At 42.5% G+C, this 22,624-nt stretch overlaps 1 protein-coding gene across 1 annotated transcript in view; it reads right to left on the bottom strand.

The window, feature by feature from the left end:
• NPSR1 (neuropeptide S receptor 1) overlaps positions 1-22,624 on the bottom strand; it is a 291,594-nt gene that overhangs the window by 147,933 nt on the left and 121,037 nt on the right. Inside the window, exons 2-4 of the mRNA XM_040353188.1 lie at positions 22,273-22,376; positions 14,724-14,817; positions 9,855-10,056 (exon numbers count right to left, since the gene is read on the bottom strand). Coding sequence (XP_040209122.1) covers positions 9,855-10,056; positions 14,724-14,817; positions 22,273-22,376 — 400 coding nt within the window. The remainder of the gene's footprint in view (positions 1-9,854; positions 10,057-14,723; positions 14,818-22,272; positions 22,377-22,624) is intronic.

Below are 22,624 nucleotides of genomic sequence, written 5' to 3'. Positions count from 1 at the left end.
TATTTCTTAATGTTGTTAAAGGGCTGAGCCAGGGGGTTGTATTTGTGGGTTTAAATGTGCTATGGAAGATTCTTAAAGTAGGTCCAACGAGAGGATGCGCCTTAACAATCTTCGAGTGGTATTTAGAATGGATCCAAGGTAGGGTATTGAGGTCTTGGGTGAATTGTATATGTTCCAATGATACCCAGTCCTTAACTGTTTGGTGTATATTACAATCTACAATCCAAGTTAGGAGAGTCGACTGATGGTATTTTTTAAGATCTGGTAATGCTATTCCACCCTTGTTTTGGGTAAATTTTATCTGGAAAGTTTTATCCTAGGGGATTTCCCCCTCCAAACAAAGGTAGAGAAAGCCTTACGGGTATTTCTTTATCCTATACATATATTGTTTTGTTGCATGAACTACAGATAAAGAGTTCAATAATTCTAAGATCCCAATGGTGGCCCGGATTCAGAGAGCAATTGCGCCTGCGTAACCATAGTTACGCAGCGCAATTGCTGACTTGCTCCGGCGTTACAAATTCTCCTGATTCAGGAACATCGTAACGCCGACTGCAGCCTAAAATCTGCGTGGCATAAGGCTCTAATGCCACGCAGATTTTAGGCTGCATTCTTGCGTTGACCGCTAGGGGGCGCTCCCATTGTGCTCAGTGTATAGTATGCAAATTGCATACTAACACCGATTCACAATGTTGCGCGAGCCCTGCGTACGCAAGGTACGGAGTTTCCGTACGGCGTCTTTAGCGTAAGGCTGCCCCTTCTAATAGTAGGGGCAGCCAATGCTAAAGTATACCCGCTGTTCCCGCGTCGTGAAATTTGAATTTCACGTCGTTTGCGTAAGTGATACGTGAATGGCGCTGGACGCCATTCACGTTCACTTTGAAGCAAATGACGTCCTTGCGACGTCATTTGCCGCAATGCACGTCGGGAAAGTTTCCCGACGGCGCATGCGCTTTACGATCGGCGTGGGAACGCGCCTAATTTAAATGATTCCCGCCCCCTGCGGGATCATTTAAATTGCGCGCGCTTACGCCGGGCAATTTTGCCGGCGCGCCCTCGCAATTTACGGAGCTACTGCTCCGTGAATCGAGGGCAGCGGCGCAAATTTGCGGGGGCGCAGGGCAAAATCGCTGCCCTGTGCCTCCGTAATTTATGCGCAATTCTCTTTGAATCCGGGCCACGGTGTTTACACTCATTTATACAGTATGTGCAAATGATATTTAGTTCAACAAGATGATTATATGATCTGAATGCCTTTATTAATATTCTATATCTGAAGGTGTGAATCCCTGACCCTGCTGACTGTGTAACACCTCCCTTCATAGGGACATCATGTGACATTTCTGTAACTGACATATTACATGGTTGATTTAAGTGTTACTAAACTCAGGACCCTACATTCACTATATCTGGCCTCCCATAGTGCACAGAACATGGAAATGCAATTTATTTTACTAAATATAAACTGATAAATACCTTTTCTCATCAGTAGGCTTGTGACTTCTATCAGTGTCTGAAGAGAAAATTGGCATAGAGAGCTTGGACTTTTAAGGCACGACAAAACATAATGTACAAAAATAAAATGTTATTGTAGAAAATCAAAGAAAAAACATATATTAAAATCCACGCTAATAGACCAGATGTGGTAAAATATTGCAACTGTATATAACCCTTATGCAACTACATGAAATACAAGAGAAAAACGTATTTCATGAAGTGAATCCCAGAATGCCGTTATGATGCAGTGTTGCATCATAAACTTGATCTTGCTCTACATGTTACACGCCATGTGATTCTTCAGGAACATTAAGGTAATGTATAGTAAGAAGATGTGAAATGCAGCTAAAACAAGAAGCTGGCTGCTGAAGAATTAAATAGTTCCGTCAGAGAGTATAATTTAGATATAGACAATCTAACTCCAAGGTAACTGACAAATATTAGAGGGGGAGAGTTTTTTGTGGAGACAATGTAGATATGGTAATATATGATTGATATAGTATACAAACGCCCTGGGTAACCTCTATCACCACTGTGCCAATGAAAAAATGTGAAATAAACTACAATTGCTGCTTAGTGAATGAATATTTAAACAGAAAATTCTTAACCTAAATAGGTGTAAGAAAATTGCAGTGCTGTTTCGCAGTAAATGCCATTCCCATGACTAAGCATTTACTGCCAAACATGTCGGGAACGTGGCTACAGTTTTACTAGCTTCACTGACTAGAGACGCTGCTGCTGTTTAGACCGCCTAGCACTGCTGAGCCTACTAAACACTGATGTTTGCTGTGATTTGTTTGAAGCTGACTTTTAAATTTTTCAATGTGAGTTTAATGAATGAAGTGTTGCTGTGATTTTGAATTAAACTGGTGGTACAATTTTACACTATTGGAGCACTTTTTTTGTTTTCATGTACATTATTGAGGGATTATCACGGTGGTCCAGCTGAGATTCGTTTATCCATTTGTGGGATCATACACAAGTTATTTAGCCTCACACGAGAGTGAAAGGCAAATTTGTCTGGTGATTGCGGTTTTTCAGAGGGGAGTTATCACAGCACAGTGGTGAGGTGGAAGATTCACAGAAAAAGGAATTTTCTCATCAAATTTGTTCATCAATTTTTTATGGACTTTATATCACTTGTCACGTGGTGTTATTGAGTATATATGTTATTGTTTATTTATTTCGTATTATATTTATTAGCGCTGCAATTTTCTTACACCTATTTAGGTTACGTTTTTTCTGTTTAGAGATGGTTAATGGCAAGAGGGAATCACTCCCAGAGTCTTCGCATTATAGTAATTCAAGACGATAATTAGGGGTACCATATATGGCCAAACAACAGAACCCCAAAAGAAGCGGACTACTAGGTGATCTGACACATGAGCTCCTCAGGGATATCCAGCCGCTGCTGCATAGAGACATCAGGAAGATGTTGACAAAACATCTCCCATTTTTTTTTCAACATCTCCCTTGTGTCCCTATGCAGCGGCGGCTGGATATCTTTGAGGTGCTCCTGTATCAGATGACCTGGTACTCTGTTTGTTTGGGGGTTCTGTTTTTTGGCCATATATTGTGCCCCTAATTATCAGTTCTAATTACTAAATTGTGAAGATTCTAGGAGTGTTTCCCTCTTGCCATTAACCATATTTACCTTGGCTCCCCGAAAAACACTCCCCTCTCATATTTGTCAGTTACCTTGGAGTTAGATTGTCTATATCTAAATTATACTCTCTGATTGGACTATTCTACTCTTCAGCAGCTGCCCTGCTTCTTGTTTTTAGCTGCATTTCACATCTTCTTACTATACATTACCTTTTCTATAATAAAATAATATTTTTAATTTCAATAGTTTTTTATTATTTTCAAAAGGTATAAACATACATGGAAAACATATCACAGATATACATCCATCAATGTAAGTGGGTGTCAAAAGAACAACAAGAGTAGACATCCCCACTACACGATAATACAGCAATAATGCAGCACAGGAAATACAATTCTTCATCTCTTCAAAGAAATAAACAAACATATCGGGGGTCCATCTTTTCCAGGGGCCACCCCCATGGGTACTAACTGTGACCCCCAGAACCGAACCAATGTCACCTCTACTGCATATGTTCTCGGAAATAATGCAATATCATGCGATAGTACATTACATATATAAGTGTGTTCCATGTGGGTAGGAGGGTTAAACTTTGATGTTGAGCATGAACTGCATGCTCCATACTGCACATCATAAACAAAAAGCCAAAAATAAAGAAGGAAAAGGAAAAAAAGAAGGAACAAGCACATAACCGTTAAACAATCTATTTCAATGGTTATTTAACCCTCTCAATATAGGGTTTTGTTATTGTCATACCACTCCACCCATGCCTGCCAGTGAGTAATAAATGTGGCATGCCTGCCTTCTGAGTAGGCCAACATACGTTCATAAGTAAAGTGTAGAGAGATGGTTCTGACCACCTCTCCCACTTTGGGACTCTCACCGGATCTCCAAAGCCTAAGGCCGGGTACTCACGACCAAACATGTATGGTGAAAGCGGTCCGTCGGTCCGTTTTCACCATACATGTCTGCCAGAGGGCTTCTGTACGATGGTTGTACACACCATCGTACAGAAGTCCGCGCGTAAACAATACGCGGGGCGTGTCCGCGGTCTCGCCGCGTCGATGACGCGGTGTCGCCGCGACAATGACGCGGCGACGTGGGCGGCCCGCCTTTAAAATGCTTCCACGCATGCGTCGAAGTCATTCGACGCATGCGAGGGACGGCGGGCGCCTGGACATGTACGGTAGGTCTGTACTGACGACCGTACATGTCCGAGCGGGCAGAATTCCAGCGGGCTGTTTTAAAACAAGTCCAGGAATATTTGTCTGCTGGGAAAAGGCCCGGCGGGCAAATGTTTGCTGGAATTCGGCCCGCTCGCGCCCACACACGACCAAACATGTCTGCTGAAACTGGCCTGCGGGCCAGTTTCAGCAGACATGTTTGCTCGTGAGTATGGGGCCTCAGTATGACCAATTTGGCTGCCAGCAACAGATGAATGATAACCTTCCTAAACGGGGCAGGGATATCCTCTATACCCAAGTGTAGTATAGCTAGAGAAGGGGAGGGAATCATCGAGAGACCTGTGACCTGGCATATAATTGCAAAAATGCTGCTCCAAAATCTAGCCAACCTCCCACATGCCCATAAGATATGGAACAGTGATCCCACTTGTGAGCACTGTCTCCAGCAGAGAGGGGATACTCCTTGACCAAACTTTGCAAGTCTAGATGGAGTCAGGTACCACCTCTGAGTAACTTTGTGATAAAGCTCCCATAAGTTGGCACTTTTTGTGGCCGAGTGAGTGTGTTGTAGTGCTTTTAGCCACTGGTCGTCCGTGTAAGAGTCATCTAAATCTTTTTCCCAGGCCAGTAAAGCGTTATTTTTTGCAAAAATGAATAAAATTATATTTTTGTGCATTATGCTTTATCGTGCTTAAAAAGTCCAAGCTCTCAATACCAATTTTCTTCTTTTTTCAGTGAGTATAACACGCACACTTTACTACATACTGTATACAGACTGAGTTTACCGTTGTAGGTTTAGTAACACATTAACCACTTAACCCCCGGACCATATTGCTGCCCAAAGACCAGAGCACTTTTTGCGATTTGGCACTGCGTCGTTATAACTGACAATTGCGCGGTCATGCGACGTGGCTCCCAAACAAAATTGGCGTCCTTTTTTTCCCCACAAATAGAGCTTTTTTTGGTGGTATTTGATCACCTCTGGTTTTTAGTTTTTGCGCTATAAACAAAAATAGAGTGACAATTTGGAAAAAAAATAATATTTTTTACTTTTTGCTATAATAAATACCCCCCAAAAATATATACATAAAAAAAAAATATTTTCCTCAGTTTAGGCCGATACGTATTCTTCTACATATTTTTCATAAAAAATCACAATAAGCGTTTATTGATTGGTTTGCGCAAAATCTATAGCGTTTACAAAATAGGGGGTATTTTTTTTACTAGTAATGGCGGCGATCAGCGATTTTTTTTTTCGGTACTGCAACATTATGGCGGACACTTCGGACACTTTTGACACATTTTTGGGACCATTGGCATTTTTATAGGGATCAGTGCTATAAAAATGCATTGGATTACTATAAAAATGCCACTGACAGTGAAGGGGTTGACACTAGGGAGCGGGGAAGGGGTTAAGTATGTCCCTGGGTGTGTTCTAACTGTAGGGGGGTGGCCTCACTAGGGGAAATGACCGATCTTCTGTTCATACATTGTATGAACAGAAGATCAGCATTTCCCTCCCTGACAGGACCGGGAGCTGTGTGTCTGCGCGAGAGCCGACGTTTTATTACGTGCTCTCGCACAGGGGAGCCAACCTGCCGCCGTAAAACGACGGCGGCAGGTTGGCAAGTAGTTAAAAACAACTTTGTTCTTGGCTGTGAATGGAAGATCCTTAATAAGAGTAAAAACAAAAATGTTGTAAATTGTTGTAAATGTCATAACACATTGAACAAATCCTGCAAATAAAAGTATTTTTTCAGATTTTGTTTTTGTATTTCTTCAGATATTTTATAGCCTCCCCCCTTCAATAATTTGCACATTGCACATGTATTTTACAATAATGTAGCAAAATAAACAGCAGTCCAAAGTAGGTCTTAGAAAATGCCAATGGTGGTGTTTAACCCTGAGTTGAGTGTGGAAGTACAGCAATCAGTCTGAACCGATCGTGTGTGGGCCCCATCGTTTTTTTATCCATCAGTTAAAAAACTAGGAACTTGTTTTAAAATTATCTGATGGTTAACTAACCGATAGGAAAAAAAACGATCGTCTGTAGGCACGTCCATCGGTTAAAAATCCACACATGCTCAGACTAAATTAGGGGACGGGAGCGCTTGTTCTGGTAAAACTAGCGTTCGTTATGGAGATAGCACATTCATCACGCTGTAACAGACAGAAAAACGTGAATCGTCTTTTACTAACACAAAATCAGCTAAAGCAGCCCCAAGGGTGGCGCCATTGGATTTGAACTTCCCCTTTATAGTGCCGTCGTACGTGGTTTACTGTACGTGACCGCGTTCCGACACGATCGTTTTTTTAGCCGATGGTGTGTAAGCACGACTGATCATCAGTCAGCTTCATCGAATAACTGCTCATAAAATCCATCAGTCTGTTTTCATCGGATGGACCGATGGTGTGTACAGGGCATAAGAGTAATGGAATAGAATAGATAGAACGTTTTGATCTGTATTACAATTTTGGACATGCCACACTTATCTATATACTACAACTTTCACAGCTGTTTTAATGAAGATAACATATAACTAGATCATGCACTGGCATGATTGAATAAAGAAATAATTTTACACTGGCTTAACAAACAAAATGTCAATTTCATATACTCAATTATCATAACAGGACATCAAAGAGACAGAGTCAGAGATTTTATCTAAACTTAATTAGAAGTTTAACTTTTATTAAAAAAAGAGGCAATTTAGTTTACTCATTTACCATATTAACATAACTGTTCTGTTTCAACTTATATACAAATGTAAATTTTAAATGAACATAATAAAAGGTGTGAAAATTGGCACAAAGCAAGCCTAAAGGAAACCAGTTTTCATTGCAGACCTCTGCTTCTAAAATTGGTAAGTCCTCATATTTTTCTCATGACAAGTTTGCTTTTCATAATATGTGTAAAGAAAGAAATATGCTAGCTTTCTTTGCTGATCGCCTGCATAAAATAATATTTGCCTGTTTGTTTATTTCCGCAGTACTTTCTAATGCCGCGAACACACCATCACTTTATGTGATGAAAAAAAAACGACATTTTTAAAAACGTCACTTTAAATGACCGTGTGTGGGGGAAAACGTCGTTTTATGTCTTGTGAAAAACGACAACAAAAAATTGAAGCATGCTTCAATTTTATGTGTCGTTTTTCAAAACGTTGTTTTTTACTTCACAGAAATTGACCATGTGTAGCAAAAAACAACGTTTAAAACAACGTTTTTACACCCGCGCATGCCCAGAAGCTAGTTATGAAGCGAGCTTCAATGGAAAAACGCGGTGAGAACGTAACCTCGCTTTGCTAGAGCATTGTGAAAAAACGATGGTGTGTAGGCAACTTCGTCTTTGAAAATTGAAGTTTCAAAAATGTCGTTTTTTACTTCACAGAAAATGTCATTTTTTTCATCACATAAAGTGATGGTGTGTATGCGGCGTTAGACACTGGCTTGGAAAAGTGACAAAATAATTCACCATCATGCTAGCAAGGGCATTAGTATTTTTAGATGAGAAGGTCAGAATCGCCAGCCTCCATGCTTCTTGGGGCTTTGGGTCCATACACATTGGCTTCTACAGAAGTGTTGTGTTTTGCCTGTAGAAGCGGCTCAATGTTATCCAATTTGTCCATGCACATTAGTATGATTAGAGGCATATTTTAAGATCAGCGTTTAAAGGCAGGGAATGAAAAACCTGCTGGTTTGCGTTTTTGATTGGAGTTTTCTGTCAGGAAAAAAAGCTAAACTCACTTAAACTCTGTGCAAAAACACTCTTAGGTAGATTCAGGTAGATGTGCCTACACTTACGGTGGCGTAGCTTAGCGTGTTTAGGCTACGCCGCCGTAAGTTAGCTAGGCAAGTACATGATTCACAATGTACTTGCCTGCTTAGTTACGGCGGCGTAGCCTAAAGCGGGCGGGCGTAAGGGCACCAAATTCTATAGAGTCTATAGTCTATAGAGTGTGCCGGAGCGCCGCCCCCTCTGGCTCTCGCACCGCTACTGATTACAATAACATAGATTCATGCATTGCATGAATCTATGTTATTGTTGCCGCTGCCGCAGACTATTCAGATGGCTGGATGGTAAGCGCCGGCCACCTGAATAATGGCAGCTGGTTGGCTGTGTGGAAGTGCCTATCAGAGCCAGCGGCTCTGATAGGCTTTCCGAGTACAGCCCTCAGGCTGTGGTCAGCTTCCGGAAACGTATCTAAGGGACGTACGGGGGGTGCATTCATTGGATAAGACTGACAAGCGTCTCAGCCAATCAGGTTCACCGGTTCTGGTTACCGGTAACCTGACTGACTGAAGCGTCATCGAGTGCGGGATAAGACATCGAAGGACGTGGAAGGAGGATGGCTGACCCCCATAAAGGTAAGTGCCAGGTGGGTGATGGGCATTTTACAGGGCACAGCGGCGACAATGGGCACAGTGGCAACAATGGGCACAGCGGCGACAATGGGCACAGTGGCATCAATAAGCACAGTGGCGACAATGGGCACAGTGGCGACAATGGGCACAGTGTCATCAATTGGCACAGTGGCGACAATTAAAGGGCACAGTGGTGACAATTGACACAGTAGCGACAGTTGATGGGCACAGTGGCTGCGTTTGATGGCATGGCACAGTGGCTGCGTTTGATGGCATGGCACAGTGGTGACAATTGATGGCACAGTGGCTGCGTTTGATGGCATGGCACAGTGGTGACAATTGATGGCACAGTGGCTGCGTTTGATGGCATGGCACAGTGGCTGCGTTTGATGGCATGGCACAGTGGTGACAATTGATGGCACTGTGGCTGCATTTGATGGGACCAGTGGCTGCATTTGTTGGGCACAGTAATGCTGCAATTGTTTTTTTGTTTTTTTTTCGTTTGCGCCACACCCAAAAATTTGGAGCACCAGCCGCCAATGCCTAAATGTAGACTTTACATTTTTAGAAGTCATTCTTTTTCATTTGCAAATTAATAGTGTTTTAGAAGGAGAATGTGCCAAGCAAAAACCTTGAAAAACAGACATCATGGTTTATTGAATGTTAAAAAGTGTCAGTATTGATAGGCATATTTACTTCTTTTGTTCATACACAAAGAAAATTACTTGAGTGTTTTGGTCGATTATTGTCACATATACATGATCTGAGCAATCAAAAATGTATTTTACCAAGCAACCAGGGGCGGACTGACCATTGAGTCACTCGGGCACTGCCCGAGGGCCCCATGCCACTAGGGGGCCCCATCCGGGTTGCCAGGCTCAGTAAAACCAGGGACAGTATGTAAAAATCTGTGTTTTTTTTTTAGATCTGTCCCTGATATGTCTGAAAATGACATGCTTTTAATGTGAATATCCCAAGATTTTAGCTGCCCTGCCTCTGCACTACCTCCTGGCGTAGTGGCCATCTGTAAGCCAGAGGGGCCCCATACTCTTCTATTGCCCGGGGGCCCCATGAGTTGTCAGTCCGCCCCTGCAAGCAACATAAGTTCTTTTCATTGTATTTTTTAGTTGTACTATCTTCTGTTGTAATAAACAGTCTGGATTCTACTGTATACATTTACAGATGTTCATTGAGATATTTACCTTATAATGATCAAAGGAATAAAATATATCAGCAAGGCCACGGTTGTCATATAGGGTTTCCAGTAAGAATCATCTGGCCAAAGGGCCCAGCACTGAATTTCTCCATTTGGCAGTTCTATCTTTCCAAAAATTATCAATGTGGGAATGGAAAACAGGAACGAAAGTGTCCAAGCAACTACAATTAAAACCTTTGCTTGTTTTTCTGTAAAAAAAAAAAGAAGAAAGCTGATGTATTATCTACTATTCAACAATGCAGTTACTTTTAGAACTTTTCAAATGGTAGGTATGTTAATTTATTGTATCCATAATTATAAAAAAAATAGACAATAGTTCAAGACTATTGGAGGTCATGGGAACATAGCTGCTTTAGAAATCATGTTTCCTTCATTGCATTTCTTTCTAAAGGCAAATAGAATAAATGGAAAAAACATACAGTTCAATGCCTTGCTGCATCAATAATTCAAAGTATACATAGTTAGTCAAGTTGAAAGAGACACAAGTTCATCTAGTTCAACCAACATAAAACAATAAACACATAGATAAACCTCTATATATAGATTCTCTTTACCTATATAAAAGGATAACTAAACCTTTGTTTTTTTAAATAACAAACATGTCATACGTGCGCTCCCGTGTCCTGCTGCTGCGTCTATTGACACAGACAGCAGGACTAGGCTCCGCCCCCAGCTCCTGCATCATTGGACTTGATTGACAGCAGTGGGAGCCAATGGTGTGCTTGTTCTCGGCACTGGAAAGACAGTGTTCAGGTGAGTAAAAGAGGGGTGGGGGTCTGAGGGGGTGCTGCACTATAGAAGGTTTTTCACCTTAATGCATAGAATGCATTAAGGTGAAAAACCACAAGGTTTTACATAACTTTTCTACATCAGTGAACAATTGCTTCAAGTTTTACCTTTCTCTGTTTTTTGGTCTGCCAACTATCAGTGAGAACAAGAAATCTTTGTTTCCTCAGTTGTTCTCTAAGTAGTATGCCTTTGTGATCCCTCTCCAACAATTTTAGCAATATTAGGGTACCAACAATGTAATATCCATAACATGATCTATTTTTAAACAGTTAGCAACCGCCCTATAGACGAAATACGTCTACAAGGCGGTTGCTTAACTCTAGGAGGGCGTCAATGTACGTCCTACTAGAATCGCGCTCCCGCGCGCCCTGTGGGGCGCGCACACGGGAGTCTCCGTGACCGCCGGGTCCTCCGGACCCGGCTGATCATGGATCACGGTAAATCGCCGATGATAGCGGCGGTTTACCACGTGATCCCTCCGTCCAATGACGGAGCGATCACTAGTAAACAAACCGGCGTCATGTGATGACGCCGGTTCCTCCCTCTCCTCTCTGTACCGAACGGTACAGTGTGAGAGAGGAGAGGGGAGAGAGCGGAAGCAGCAGCAGCTGCTGCTGCGGGCTGGATCTGTGACACATGCAGTCACAGATCCAGCCATTGATCCCTCCCTGTGCAATACTCTGTAGTACCAGCCATACTCTGCAATGCCCCCATACTCTGCAATGCCCCCACACTCTGCAATGCCCCCACACTGTGCAATACCCCAAAATACTCTGCAATGCCCCCACACTCTGCAATGCCCCCACACTGTGCAATACCCCAAAATACTCTGCAATGCCCCCACACTCTGCAATGCCCCCACACTGTGCAATACCCCAAAATACTCTGCAATACCCCAAAATACTCTGCAATGCCCGCAATACTCCGCAATGCCCCGCAATACTCCGCAATGCCCCGCAATACTCCGCAATGCCCCACAATACCCCACAATACTCCGCAATACCCCGCAATACTCCGCAATACCCCGCAATACCCCGCAATACTCCGCAATACCCCACAATACCCCGCAATACTCCGCAATACCCCACAATACCCCGCAATACCCCGCAATACTCCGCAATACCCTGCAATACCCCGCAATACTCCGCAATACCCCACAATACTCCGCAATACCCCACAATACCCCACAATTCTCCGCAATACCCTGCAACGTCGTCTATGGGGATTTTTAAGTAGCAAAGTTTGGCGCCATTCCACGAGCGTGTGCAATTTTGAAGGGTGACATGTTGGGTATCTATTTACTCGGCGTAACTTCATCTTTCACATTTATGCAAAAGAATGAAGAAAAAATACTAAATTTGCCAAATTTTATAACAGAAACAAAGAAAAATTATTTTTTTTTACAGAATTTTCAGTCTTTTTTCTTTTATAGCGCAAAAAATAAAAAACCCAACGGTGATTAAATACCACCAAAAGAAAGCTCTATTTGTGTGAAAAAAAGGACGAAAATTTCATTTGGGTACAGTGTTGTATGACTGAGTAATTGTCATTCAAATTGTGAGAGCACCGAAAGCTGAAAATTGGTCTGGTTATTAAGGGGGTTTACGTGCCTAGTGGTCAAGTGGTTAAAGTGATCTATTGGACTCAAAAGCTGTCAGTGAAGGTAAAAATTCAAAATACCGTCTTTTTTAATTGTCACAAATATTTTACTTTTCAAAAGACACATTTGCAGGGATCCAGATTAAGAAATATCTAAAAGCCTGCTCTTAAAAATCATGCAAACAATAGAAAATATCACAATACTCATCATTTTTTGTCAGAAATGCATTCACCAACAATCTCCAGTATACACAATTAGTACATTGTCTTTATAAACTTGGCCATATTACCAAACAAATTAATGTTTCAGCTTGGACCTATTTTTCCTTGCCGTCACGACAAAAAAAGGGTATATCCTTGTTCTATCAAATAATTAAACAAAAGAGAATCTTTATTAAGTCTGCCTCACATCTTCTATGGGAAAAAGATCTAAAATGTTCTTTTACGACTGAACAGTGGTGCTTGGCCTGTAGGGCCAACCAATCTGCTACTAATTGTACCTCTCTGTGGGAACTATCAACCAAAATCACTTTGCGTTGGTATCTTACACCGGTGGTAATATCCAAATTTGATCCACAAACCCCTGATATTTGTTGGAGACTTTGCCCGGGTCGTGCCAAAGGGGACATATTCCATGTCTTGTGGAGTTGTCCTAAGTTGGCAGCTTACTGGGCTGGAGTCTTCAATATAATCTCTGACTTCACACATACACAGGTAGAACCTGATCCAGCTTTGGCTCTTTTATCATTGGGAATTGAAGGGTTTCCATTCGATCTTAGTAGAACGATAATCCACCTGCTTTTGGTGGCTAGGTTGTCAATCACAAGAAGATGGAAGAATACAGACCCTCTATCTCTTAGTGAAGCTATTGACCTATTAAATTTACATAATTCTTATGAGAAGATTTTAGCATCATCCTTGGGCTCTCTTCATAAATACACAATCCTTTCGGGGCCTTGGAACATCTGGTACAAAAATGTGACAGTATTCTGTTAGTTTTATTTTCTCCATTGCCTTGATTACTCTTTGGTTGGTTGTTATGTTGGGTGACAGCTCCCGAACACTATGACCCCCATGAGGGGTGTTCGGGTAGATTAATTCCTATGTTTTATTTATTTATTTATTTTCTATGTAAAGTTTTCATTCTGACTGCCTAATGCTACTGGGAAAATCTTAATATTATATACAGCGATAGCTGTTTTTGTTGAAGTAACTGAAATTGTTAGAGTATTAGTCGATGTGAACTATTTCATATCTAACACACTGTGCCACAATGCTATATGCTATCCTACACTGTAATGCTTTCTTTTTGTCTATTTGAAAAATGACAAATAAAATATATTGAAGAAAAAAAAAAGAAATGCATTCACATTTCTGAAGTCGTGTTACTTATAAAAAAAAGTACACATCAGAGGAGATTTACTAAAACTGTGCACACAGAATCTGATACAGCTATGCATAGTAACCAAACAGCTTCCAACTTCAGCTTGTTCATTTAAGCTTTGACAATCAAACCTGAACAATTATTGGTTACTATGCACATCTGCAACAGATTCTGTGTGCACCAATTTTAGTAAATCTCCCCCATTATCTCTATCACAATGCTACTAACAAACAAATAAATTACCTAAAATAGTTTTTTGAAGATTTTTTATATAATAATATATTATGGTACAGAGCTTATATAAAATCCATTATTTATTTAATATGATTGCATTTAAAGTGGAGGTTCACCCTAAAAATCATCTATATACCATTACATCCAGCATACTGCTGGCATCTACAGTATGCTGGTATTTTTTTTTTTTTTCGCTGTACTTACCGTCTTATAGTTCTTTTCACCCGGCTCCGAGTTCTCACTCCCGCGGGGAGTAGGCGTTCCTATGAAGAGGCGTAGATGATTGACGTGCGGGTAAGGCGCATCACGCGTTCTGAAAATAGACGAACTTGGACTCGGCTTTATACGGCGCCTGCGCAGTCAGTATAGAGTTGAGTCCTAGTTCGTCACGCGTTCCGAAAATAAGACAAACTAGGACTCGACTCTATATGGCACCTGAACCTGCCGTGTAGAGCTGACTGCGCAGGCGCCATATAAAGCCGAGTCCAAGTTCGTCTATTTTCAGAACGCGTGACGCGCCTTACCCGCACGTCAATCATCTACGCATCTTCATAGGAACTCCTACTCCCCGGGGCAGTGAGAACCCGGAAGCCGGGTGAAAAGAACTATAAGAAGGTATGTACAGCGGAAAAAAAAAATACCAGCATACTGTAGATGTCAGCAGTAAGCTGGATGTAACGGTATATAATTGTTTTAGGGTGAACCTCCGCTTTAAAGCATATATAAAATAGTTAAAAAAACGAAACCACTGTACTGGTCATTTTCAGTTTGTGATATAGACCTAAACAGTGTTTCATTTACAAAAATCTCTCAAAATATGCATAAAAAAATTGTATATGTCTATCTTACCTCCTTGAAGAAACTTCATCGGATGAACTATTGCATGGTATCTGTCTATACTGAGAGACACAAGTACATAGGTAGATGCATATAAAAGGACAACCTAAAAAAGGAAAAACAACAGGTTACCAATGCCATATTTTAGAAATGTAATATCATATATAGTTATATTAGATCAATTCAAAACTTTGTGAATATTTAAAAAACATTAAAAACTTATTGAGAAAAATACAGTGGGGCAGATCCACAAAGATCTGCCCCGGCGCATCGTATATGAGATATGCTACGCCGCCGTACCTTACCTGGCTTTAGTTTGAATCCAGGAAGATTTTGCGCTGTAAGTTACGGCGGCGTAGTGTATCTCAAGCGGCGTAACGGCGCGGAATTCAAATCGGCGATTAGGGGCGTGTTTCATTTAAATGAAGCGCGTCCCCGCGCCGAATAAACTGCGCATGCGGCGTCCCTAAATTTCCCGCCATGCTTTGCGCTAAATGACGTCGCAAGGTCGTCATTTTTTTTAACATAGACGTGAATTACATCCATCCCGATTCACCGACGACTTACGCAAAAAAAAAAAAAAAATCAAATCAAACGGGAACGACGGCCATGCTTAACATGGAAAGTCTAACTATACGCGACGAAATACCAGCTTTAACTATACGCCGGAAAAAGCCGACTAGAGACGCCGTAAAAAAATGCGACGCCCGCTCGTACATTCGCGGATCGGCAGAAATAGCTAATTTGCATACCCGACGCGGAAAACGACGTGAACGCCACCCAGCGGACACCGAAGAATTGCATCTTAGATCCGAAGGCGAACAAAGACGTACACCTGTCGGATCTAACCCAGAAGCCGTCGTATCTTGTTTTGAGGATTCAAAACAACGATACGACGCGGGAAATTTGAAAGTACGCCGGCGTATCAGTAGATCGGCGTACTCGCTCTGTGGATCTGCCCCAGTGTTTTCATCAATGACCTAGTCTAAGGAATACTAGGAACCTGGCTGGCATGCACAAGGCTTCATTTATATCATATATGCATTCAAACTGATTGAAAAAAAAAATGCAGATTTAACTTGCAGAGACTTGAGTTTACATTAGTTTTCATGCACGTTTCAGTGAGTTTTTATGCACATTGACATCAGTTTTCATGCATGCCTTTTTATGCACAGACTAACATCACATCCTGTGTTCTTTTTCTGTCATCGGTGCCCATCATTCTGTCTGCCTCACCAGTGCCCATCATTCTGTCTATCTCATTAATGCCCACCACTCTTTCCTCCTCATCTGTGCCCACCATTTTTTCTTCCTTATCTTTGCTGCTATTCTGTCCCCCGCTATTTCCCCTTTCTTTTATCTATACCAGGGATGGAGGCATATGACTCTACCAGTGGCAGCCGGTGGTATTTTTTGGGGGGGCAAATATTTCACAGCCAGACTCCAACCCCCCCTCAGTAGCCGCAACACTCTCTGGGTGACCAGCGTGTCTCCTCCAGTGGCGGTTCTCCTCCTAGCTTCCCTGTGGGCGACAGACAGGCAGCCTGCTAGCTTCCCCTGCTTCTCCTCTCTCTCCTCCCCTCCTCTTAAGCGTCCAATGTAATCACCTGTATCTTCTGCCAATAGGGTGACGGGCCACATCCTGATTGGCCAGGAGGATAGTCAGTGTTACAATAGGGAATATTCATTCGCTATGTAAAACACCTGCCCGTGTGCCCTTAATGGACTCTGCCCAGTCACTGCCTCATTTAAAGTCCCACCTACCCCCCTTTCTCAACCAGTATACAGGGATAAAGGCACACAGCTATTTATTTAATGGTTTACCTAGTTCATGCATGAGGGGTGGCCACTTGGCAGTTTGTGGGGGTCAGGAGATCTAATCAATACATGTTTCTGACTTAAATCGCAAAAAAACACTTTAGGCGACATTTAACAGCTGTCCTTTCCATATGGGACTGGATGCTGGAGACATTGAAGTTTCCATACATTTCTGGGAGCTGCGATGCCCACCTTGGTCCTTCCTCTCCCCCTCCATTTTATTCTTGCGCAGGGGGACTGGTGGGCACTCGATGTGCATTGACGCCACGCCTTTCCGCGCTGTGCACATGGTGTCACTTGTGGTGCCGGACGCACAGTTTCTCACCTGAGTTCTTAATCTGGGATGACCTCCTTGGAGCCGAGTGCTGAGTAAATATTGATGCTGCACCCCCGCTGAGTATGCCAGCTTGGCATTAGGGAGTGGCTTAGCGGTGTGACCCCACTATATCACTTCCAGGTTGAGCACTCACTCCGGTTTCCAGCTCTGTTGTTATACAGCACACCTGTTTGGATCATGCTCTCACATCTAAGATTCAGGTATCTCTTGGCTACATTGTCCATTTTGACTGTTTTGTTTTACTGTTTTTTCTTGGTGCTTATTTCCTACCACTTACTCCTTTGGTGAGAGTTACATGTTTTAATTTTATATGGTATTATCTACTTTGATTCCTCATCTGGGTTCACTCTAACACCATGCTTTGGGCTTTAGTCCTCACTATATCATTAGACATGTAGGGGCAGATCCACATACATCTGCGCCGGGCTCAGCGTATGTAAGATACGCTACGCCGCTGTAACTTACTTTGATTTGGTTTGAATCCTCAACGAATTTGTGCCGTAAGTTACGGCGGCGTAGTGTATCTCTCGCGGCGTAAGGGTGCAGAAATTCAAATGCGGCGGGTAGGGGGCGTGTTTCATTGAAATAAAGGGCGTCCAGATTACGTCGCAAGGACGTCATTGTTTTCGACGTGAACGTAAATGGCGTCCAGCTCCATTCACGGACGACTTACGCAAACGACGTAAAATTTTCTAAATTATACGCGGGAACGACGGCCATACTTAACATTGAGTACGCCACCATATAGCAGCTTTAACTATATGCTGGAAAAAGCCAAACGGAAACAACGTAAAAAAATGCAACGGGCGCTCGTACGTTCGTGGATCGTCGGAAAATAGCATACTCGACGTGGAATATGCCGGAAACGCCACCTAACGGCCGGAGAAAAATTGCATCTAAGATCCGACGGCGTACTAAGGCGTACGCCTGTCGGATCTAACACAGATGCCGTTGTATCTTGTTTTGTGGATACCATTCACCAGTTCTTGTGTTGTCTTCATGCCGCTGGCCACTGCCACAGCTCCTGGAGATGAATCCCCCATCATGTCTTTCGGCTCTCAGCACCCCATTTGGAACCTATAGCTGACTTGTGAGTAACCAGGGGACATTCTCCCCCCCCCTTCCCCTTTTCCTTACCCTCTCCTTTTTTGTATCAAACATCAAATTGCATATATATGCACTTTATTGAAGATACACATCGAGTTCCTCGGCCAGTTCAGCACTGAAGCCGCCGAGGAGCTCGGCGGGCCGAGAGCTCCCATAGAACAACGAGGAAATAGAGAACATGTTCTCTATTTCCTCGCCGAGCTCCTCGTCGGCTTCCTCGGCCGAAAGTGTACACACGGCCGGGTTTCTCGGCAGAATTCAGCCAGAAACTCGGTCGGAAGCTGAATTCTGCCGAGGAAACTGGTCGTGTGTACGGGGCCTTACAGAGAAGTGTGGATGAGTTCTGCATGGTGGAGCTTAAAGTAGTAAAGATTTGTGAAGATATGCCTTTCTTATGGGACACAGTAAATACTTCCCACATAAGAGGGTGGTCAGACAGTGCCAAAGTAGACTGATGTGCTTATACTTGTAGGGCATGGTGCAGTTGTAAATATTTGTAGAATTGTTGCCTGGGTAGGGCAAATTCATCCTAGAGGTCAGAAAGAGATTTTAATATGTTCTGACTGTATAATTGTGAGAGGTAGCAAATACCTCTCATTTGCCACACCTGATAACCCCCTAATTTGTTTAACTCAATATACTATACTGTACATGCGCTATTATGGGCGTTCCACCCTCAAAAAACTGAGATTCCCAGACTAGTTTTTAATAGCTGAGCGGAGTTTCTTTAGTCGCTAGTCAGCATTATGTTGCGAATCAGAACGGAAAGATCTGGAAGACCCCACCCCCTTAGGTGCTGGGGCTGGGATTCTAAGAGATAAAGTTTAGGAATGGGGACCGCCAGGCCACCCCGATCATTACCGCACTGCTGTGAAAATCGCACTCTAGCCACCTTTTTCCTCCAAATAAGATGCCTGGAAAGAGTTTCCATATGCATGAACCATCTATGGGGGGCCCGTTGTGGGAAATTGTGGAGGATATAAAGTAATTGAGGGGACCAGACCATTTTTATTAGATTAACTCTGCCTATAACTGATAAAGGGAGATTACACCACGTATTGCAATTGGCTTGCAGTCATTTAAACAAAGGGAGTAGATTAAGTTCCAGGTATTTGGAGGGGTCTGAAGAGACTTGAACTCCTAAGTACCAAGTTCAGAGAACCAACACTGGCACAGTCTGGCAGTGAAGACCTCAACTTATCTAGGGGAAGTAGAACCGATTTGCACCACTTTATGGAGAAACCAGAAAGGGTATGGAAATGCTCTATGAGAGATATTACATCTATTAAGGTAGTTTTGGTGTGCCCTAAAAAAAGTAGGGTATCGTCTGCGTAAATCGAGATTTTATCTTCCCAAGGACCTCTGAGAAAGCCTATAATTTGTGAGAAAGTTCTAATTTTCGCTGACAGAGGTTCCAGAGCTAAAGCAAATAACAGTGGTGACAAAGGACTCCCCTGTCTGGAACCCCTATAAAGGGGAAGAAGACAGATCCCCATTAATTCCTTAATTTAGCCATAGGGCTGAATATAACTGCTGTGCCCATTTGATAAAACAAATGCCAAGACAAAAACATGTCAAAACCTCCCATAGATAAGACAATTCAACGCTGTCGAAGGCCTTGACAGTTATGAGAGGTAGTATCGCTCTATTACCTATTGTCTACAGGAACCTTGAGATTTAAAAACAAGCGTCTGATGTTCAATGCCATGGATCTAGAAGGAATAAATCCAGACTGGTTCCTGTGAACAATTTTAGAGATGACTTTCACCAAATGCGTAGCTAGGACTCTAGCCAGAAGTTTGACATCAGATGTTAGCAATGATATAGGTCTGTGTGAATCAGGCAGTAGATCACCCTTGTCAGGTTTAATTAAAGGGATAACCACTGCCTCATTCATCAAGGGCAGTAGGCTTCCCAGCTCCAATGCATCTGTAAAAACAGCTTCAGATGTGGGATAAGGAGATCAGCATATTTCTTATACACCTCCACTGGCAACCCGTCTGCCCCTGATGATTTCCCTGATGGAGAGAGGGCCAATGCTTCTAACAACTCATCGCTGGCAAGAGGGGCATTTAACATAACTCTATCAGTTCTTGTAAGTTTAGGTAGTTTGCAAGCACTCAAAAAGGCATGAATATCTTCTATAGAAGGTGCTACCTTAGAGGAATACACATTGGCATAAAAATTACGTAAGTTTAGGAGTATATCAGAATGTGTGTAAATATTTTACCCTGAAATAAACTATGTACCTCTCTGGGACTTCACAAGCATAGCCAGCATGTGGTCTGTATTTTCCCCACTTTTGCTGCAAAAAGAACCTCTTGTCCCCCGCTTTTGTTAGTGTCACTTGCTTAACTACATGCTGTGCCTCTAACCACACCCTCTTGGTATGTTCCAAGGGAGAATATAGACTGCCTCCTCTTTCCTAGCTTCTTGCAACACTAAGTTTTCCCAAGATTTGGTCTTGGTCTTTATGGAGGAGATGGTTGTAATAAATTGGTTCCTCAAAAAGGCCTTTAAGGCATCCCAGAACATACCAGAATCCACTGAATCCCTGTTAATATGAATAAAACTGGACAAGTTAGTAGTAATGGGATCAGGATCTGGAAATAAGGATAGCCAGAATGGGTTAATTTTCCAGTAGGACTTTTTAGCTATGCCCGAGGACATGACCTGAATTCAAAAGGTAGAGTGGTCAAAAGTGGCTCTCAGTGAGTAGGGGAAGCATCTCCTCAGAACAAAGGCCAAAATCTATCATCAAGAGGCTCCTGTGATGAGGCCGAAAAGCAAGAGTAGACCCTGGCATGTGGGTTATTGATACACCACACATCCTGTAGGCCCACCTTCATTAGAATTCTAGCAAAAGGAGGGAAAAGTCCTGCAGCTGGCTGGCTTTAAGGGGAGGCAAAATATTTATTCATCCCAGCATCAGTGAAATTATTAAAATCCCCTACAAAAATTACAGGGATGTAATATAGCATGCAGATCAATAACAGATCAATAACAGAAAGTGCACCTGAGAATGGGATATGGGAGAATAGGATATAGTAAGTAGGGGTGGGCCGAACGACCCCCTGTTCGCACCAGTGCTTTTGAACATTGTGAAAGTTCGGAACCAAATAACAAACCCCATTGAAGTCTACGGGATCCAAACCAGAAATGTGCCCATTTTGAAGGCTTATATGCAAATCTGTCATTAGGTGTGGAAAAAAAATTGTCTTTTGGTGTTAATTATATCCATGAAACCTATACTAACAAGAATTCTTCCAGATGAAATTGACACCCACAATGCTAGGCAGGCTAGAAGTCCTGCAGAGATTCCACATCCCATAAACACTTAGGCCCCTTTGACATTGGGACGTTTTTCATGCAGTACAGCGCTAAAAAATAGCGCTGCTATACCGCATGAAAAATCATGCCCTGTACTCTTCAATGTGAAAGCCCGAAGGCTTTCACATTGAAGCGATGCGCTAGCAGGAGCGCTCCAAAAGTCCTGCTAGCCGCATCTTTACCGTGGTATAGGAGCAGTGTGTTCACCGCTCCTATACCGCGCCTTCCCATTGAAATCAATGGGAAAGCGCGGTAATACCGCCGCAACGCGGGCGGTATTAACCCTTTTTCGGCCGCTAGCGGGGGTTAAAACCTCACCGCTAGCGCCCGAATATCGTGGTAAACACGATGGTATAGCCGCGCTACAAGTAGCGCGGCTATACCGTCACCGCGGGTCCGCGCCTCAGTTGAAACCGGCCTTAATCAGCGACATCAGCATCAGGGGCTTCATAGCTGATGGCAATCCAGAACTGATGCATTTTGATAAATGTCAGACGATTCACGGAGTCTGTGAACAGATGCGTTCTATTATCAGTAACAAAACCTCCAGCAGCACTGAATGCCCATTCGGAAAGCACGCTGGATGCATTGCAGCCCAGAAGCTCAATTGCATACTGGGAAAGTTGTGACCAGTGGTCTATCCTCATGACCTAGTAAGCCAGTGGGCTGGAAAGCTCTCTATCTCTGTTTTCATCCCTAGATAATCGTCCACCATGTGATGCAAACACTGCTGATGGGATGTAGAAGCTGACAGTCCTGGGTGGCAAGGACTGAAAATGTTTTGAATTTCATCACTTACAGTAGGCGGCGGCCTTATCCATCTGCTTCCTACAATATTAACTAGCAGGTGATATTTGCATTTATTTTCTAACTGCTGTTTAATATCTGGGACAAGCTTTACCCTGGTCTCTGTATTTGTACAAAAATAATGTAAATAAGAGTTTTTACAATATTATTTATTCCACTCACCTGCAAATACCTCACAACCCTGCACACAATATCGGGAGCCATGAAATTGCCAGTATATCTCCATATTATATCAGTCATGATACTTATAACTCCTGTGAGGCCATCTTGAATACAAAAAAAACAAACAAACAAGTTAACAACAAAATATCATGAAGTTATCATAACATAGAATATTTAAAGTCTGGGTTGTTTTGGGGAAAAGAAAAATATTTTAGAACATACTAATTACTGCCCTATAATGCTACAGTGAAATTACCATGACAAAGAATATATAAATCCTAGGTTGCTTAGAAGAAAAAAAAACATTGAGAAATAGGTGGCTTCCTGCCCAGAAATTAAACAAGAGAAAGTG

Source organism: Rana temporaria, chromosome 5 (assembly GCF_905171775.1).
Source record: "Rana temporaria chromosome 5, aRanTem1.1, whole genome shotgun sequence".
Lineage (NCBI taxonomy): Eukaryota > Metazoa > Chordata > Amphibia > Anura > Ranidae > Rana > Rana temporaria.
Note: the sequence above shows the minus strand (reverse complement) of the source record. Positions and strands in the feature narration are given on the sequence as shown.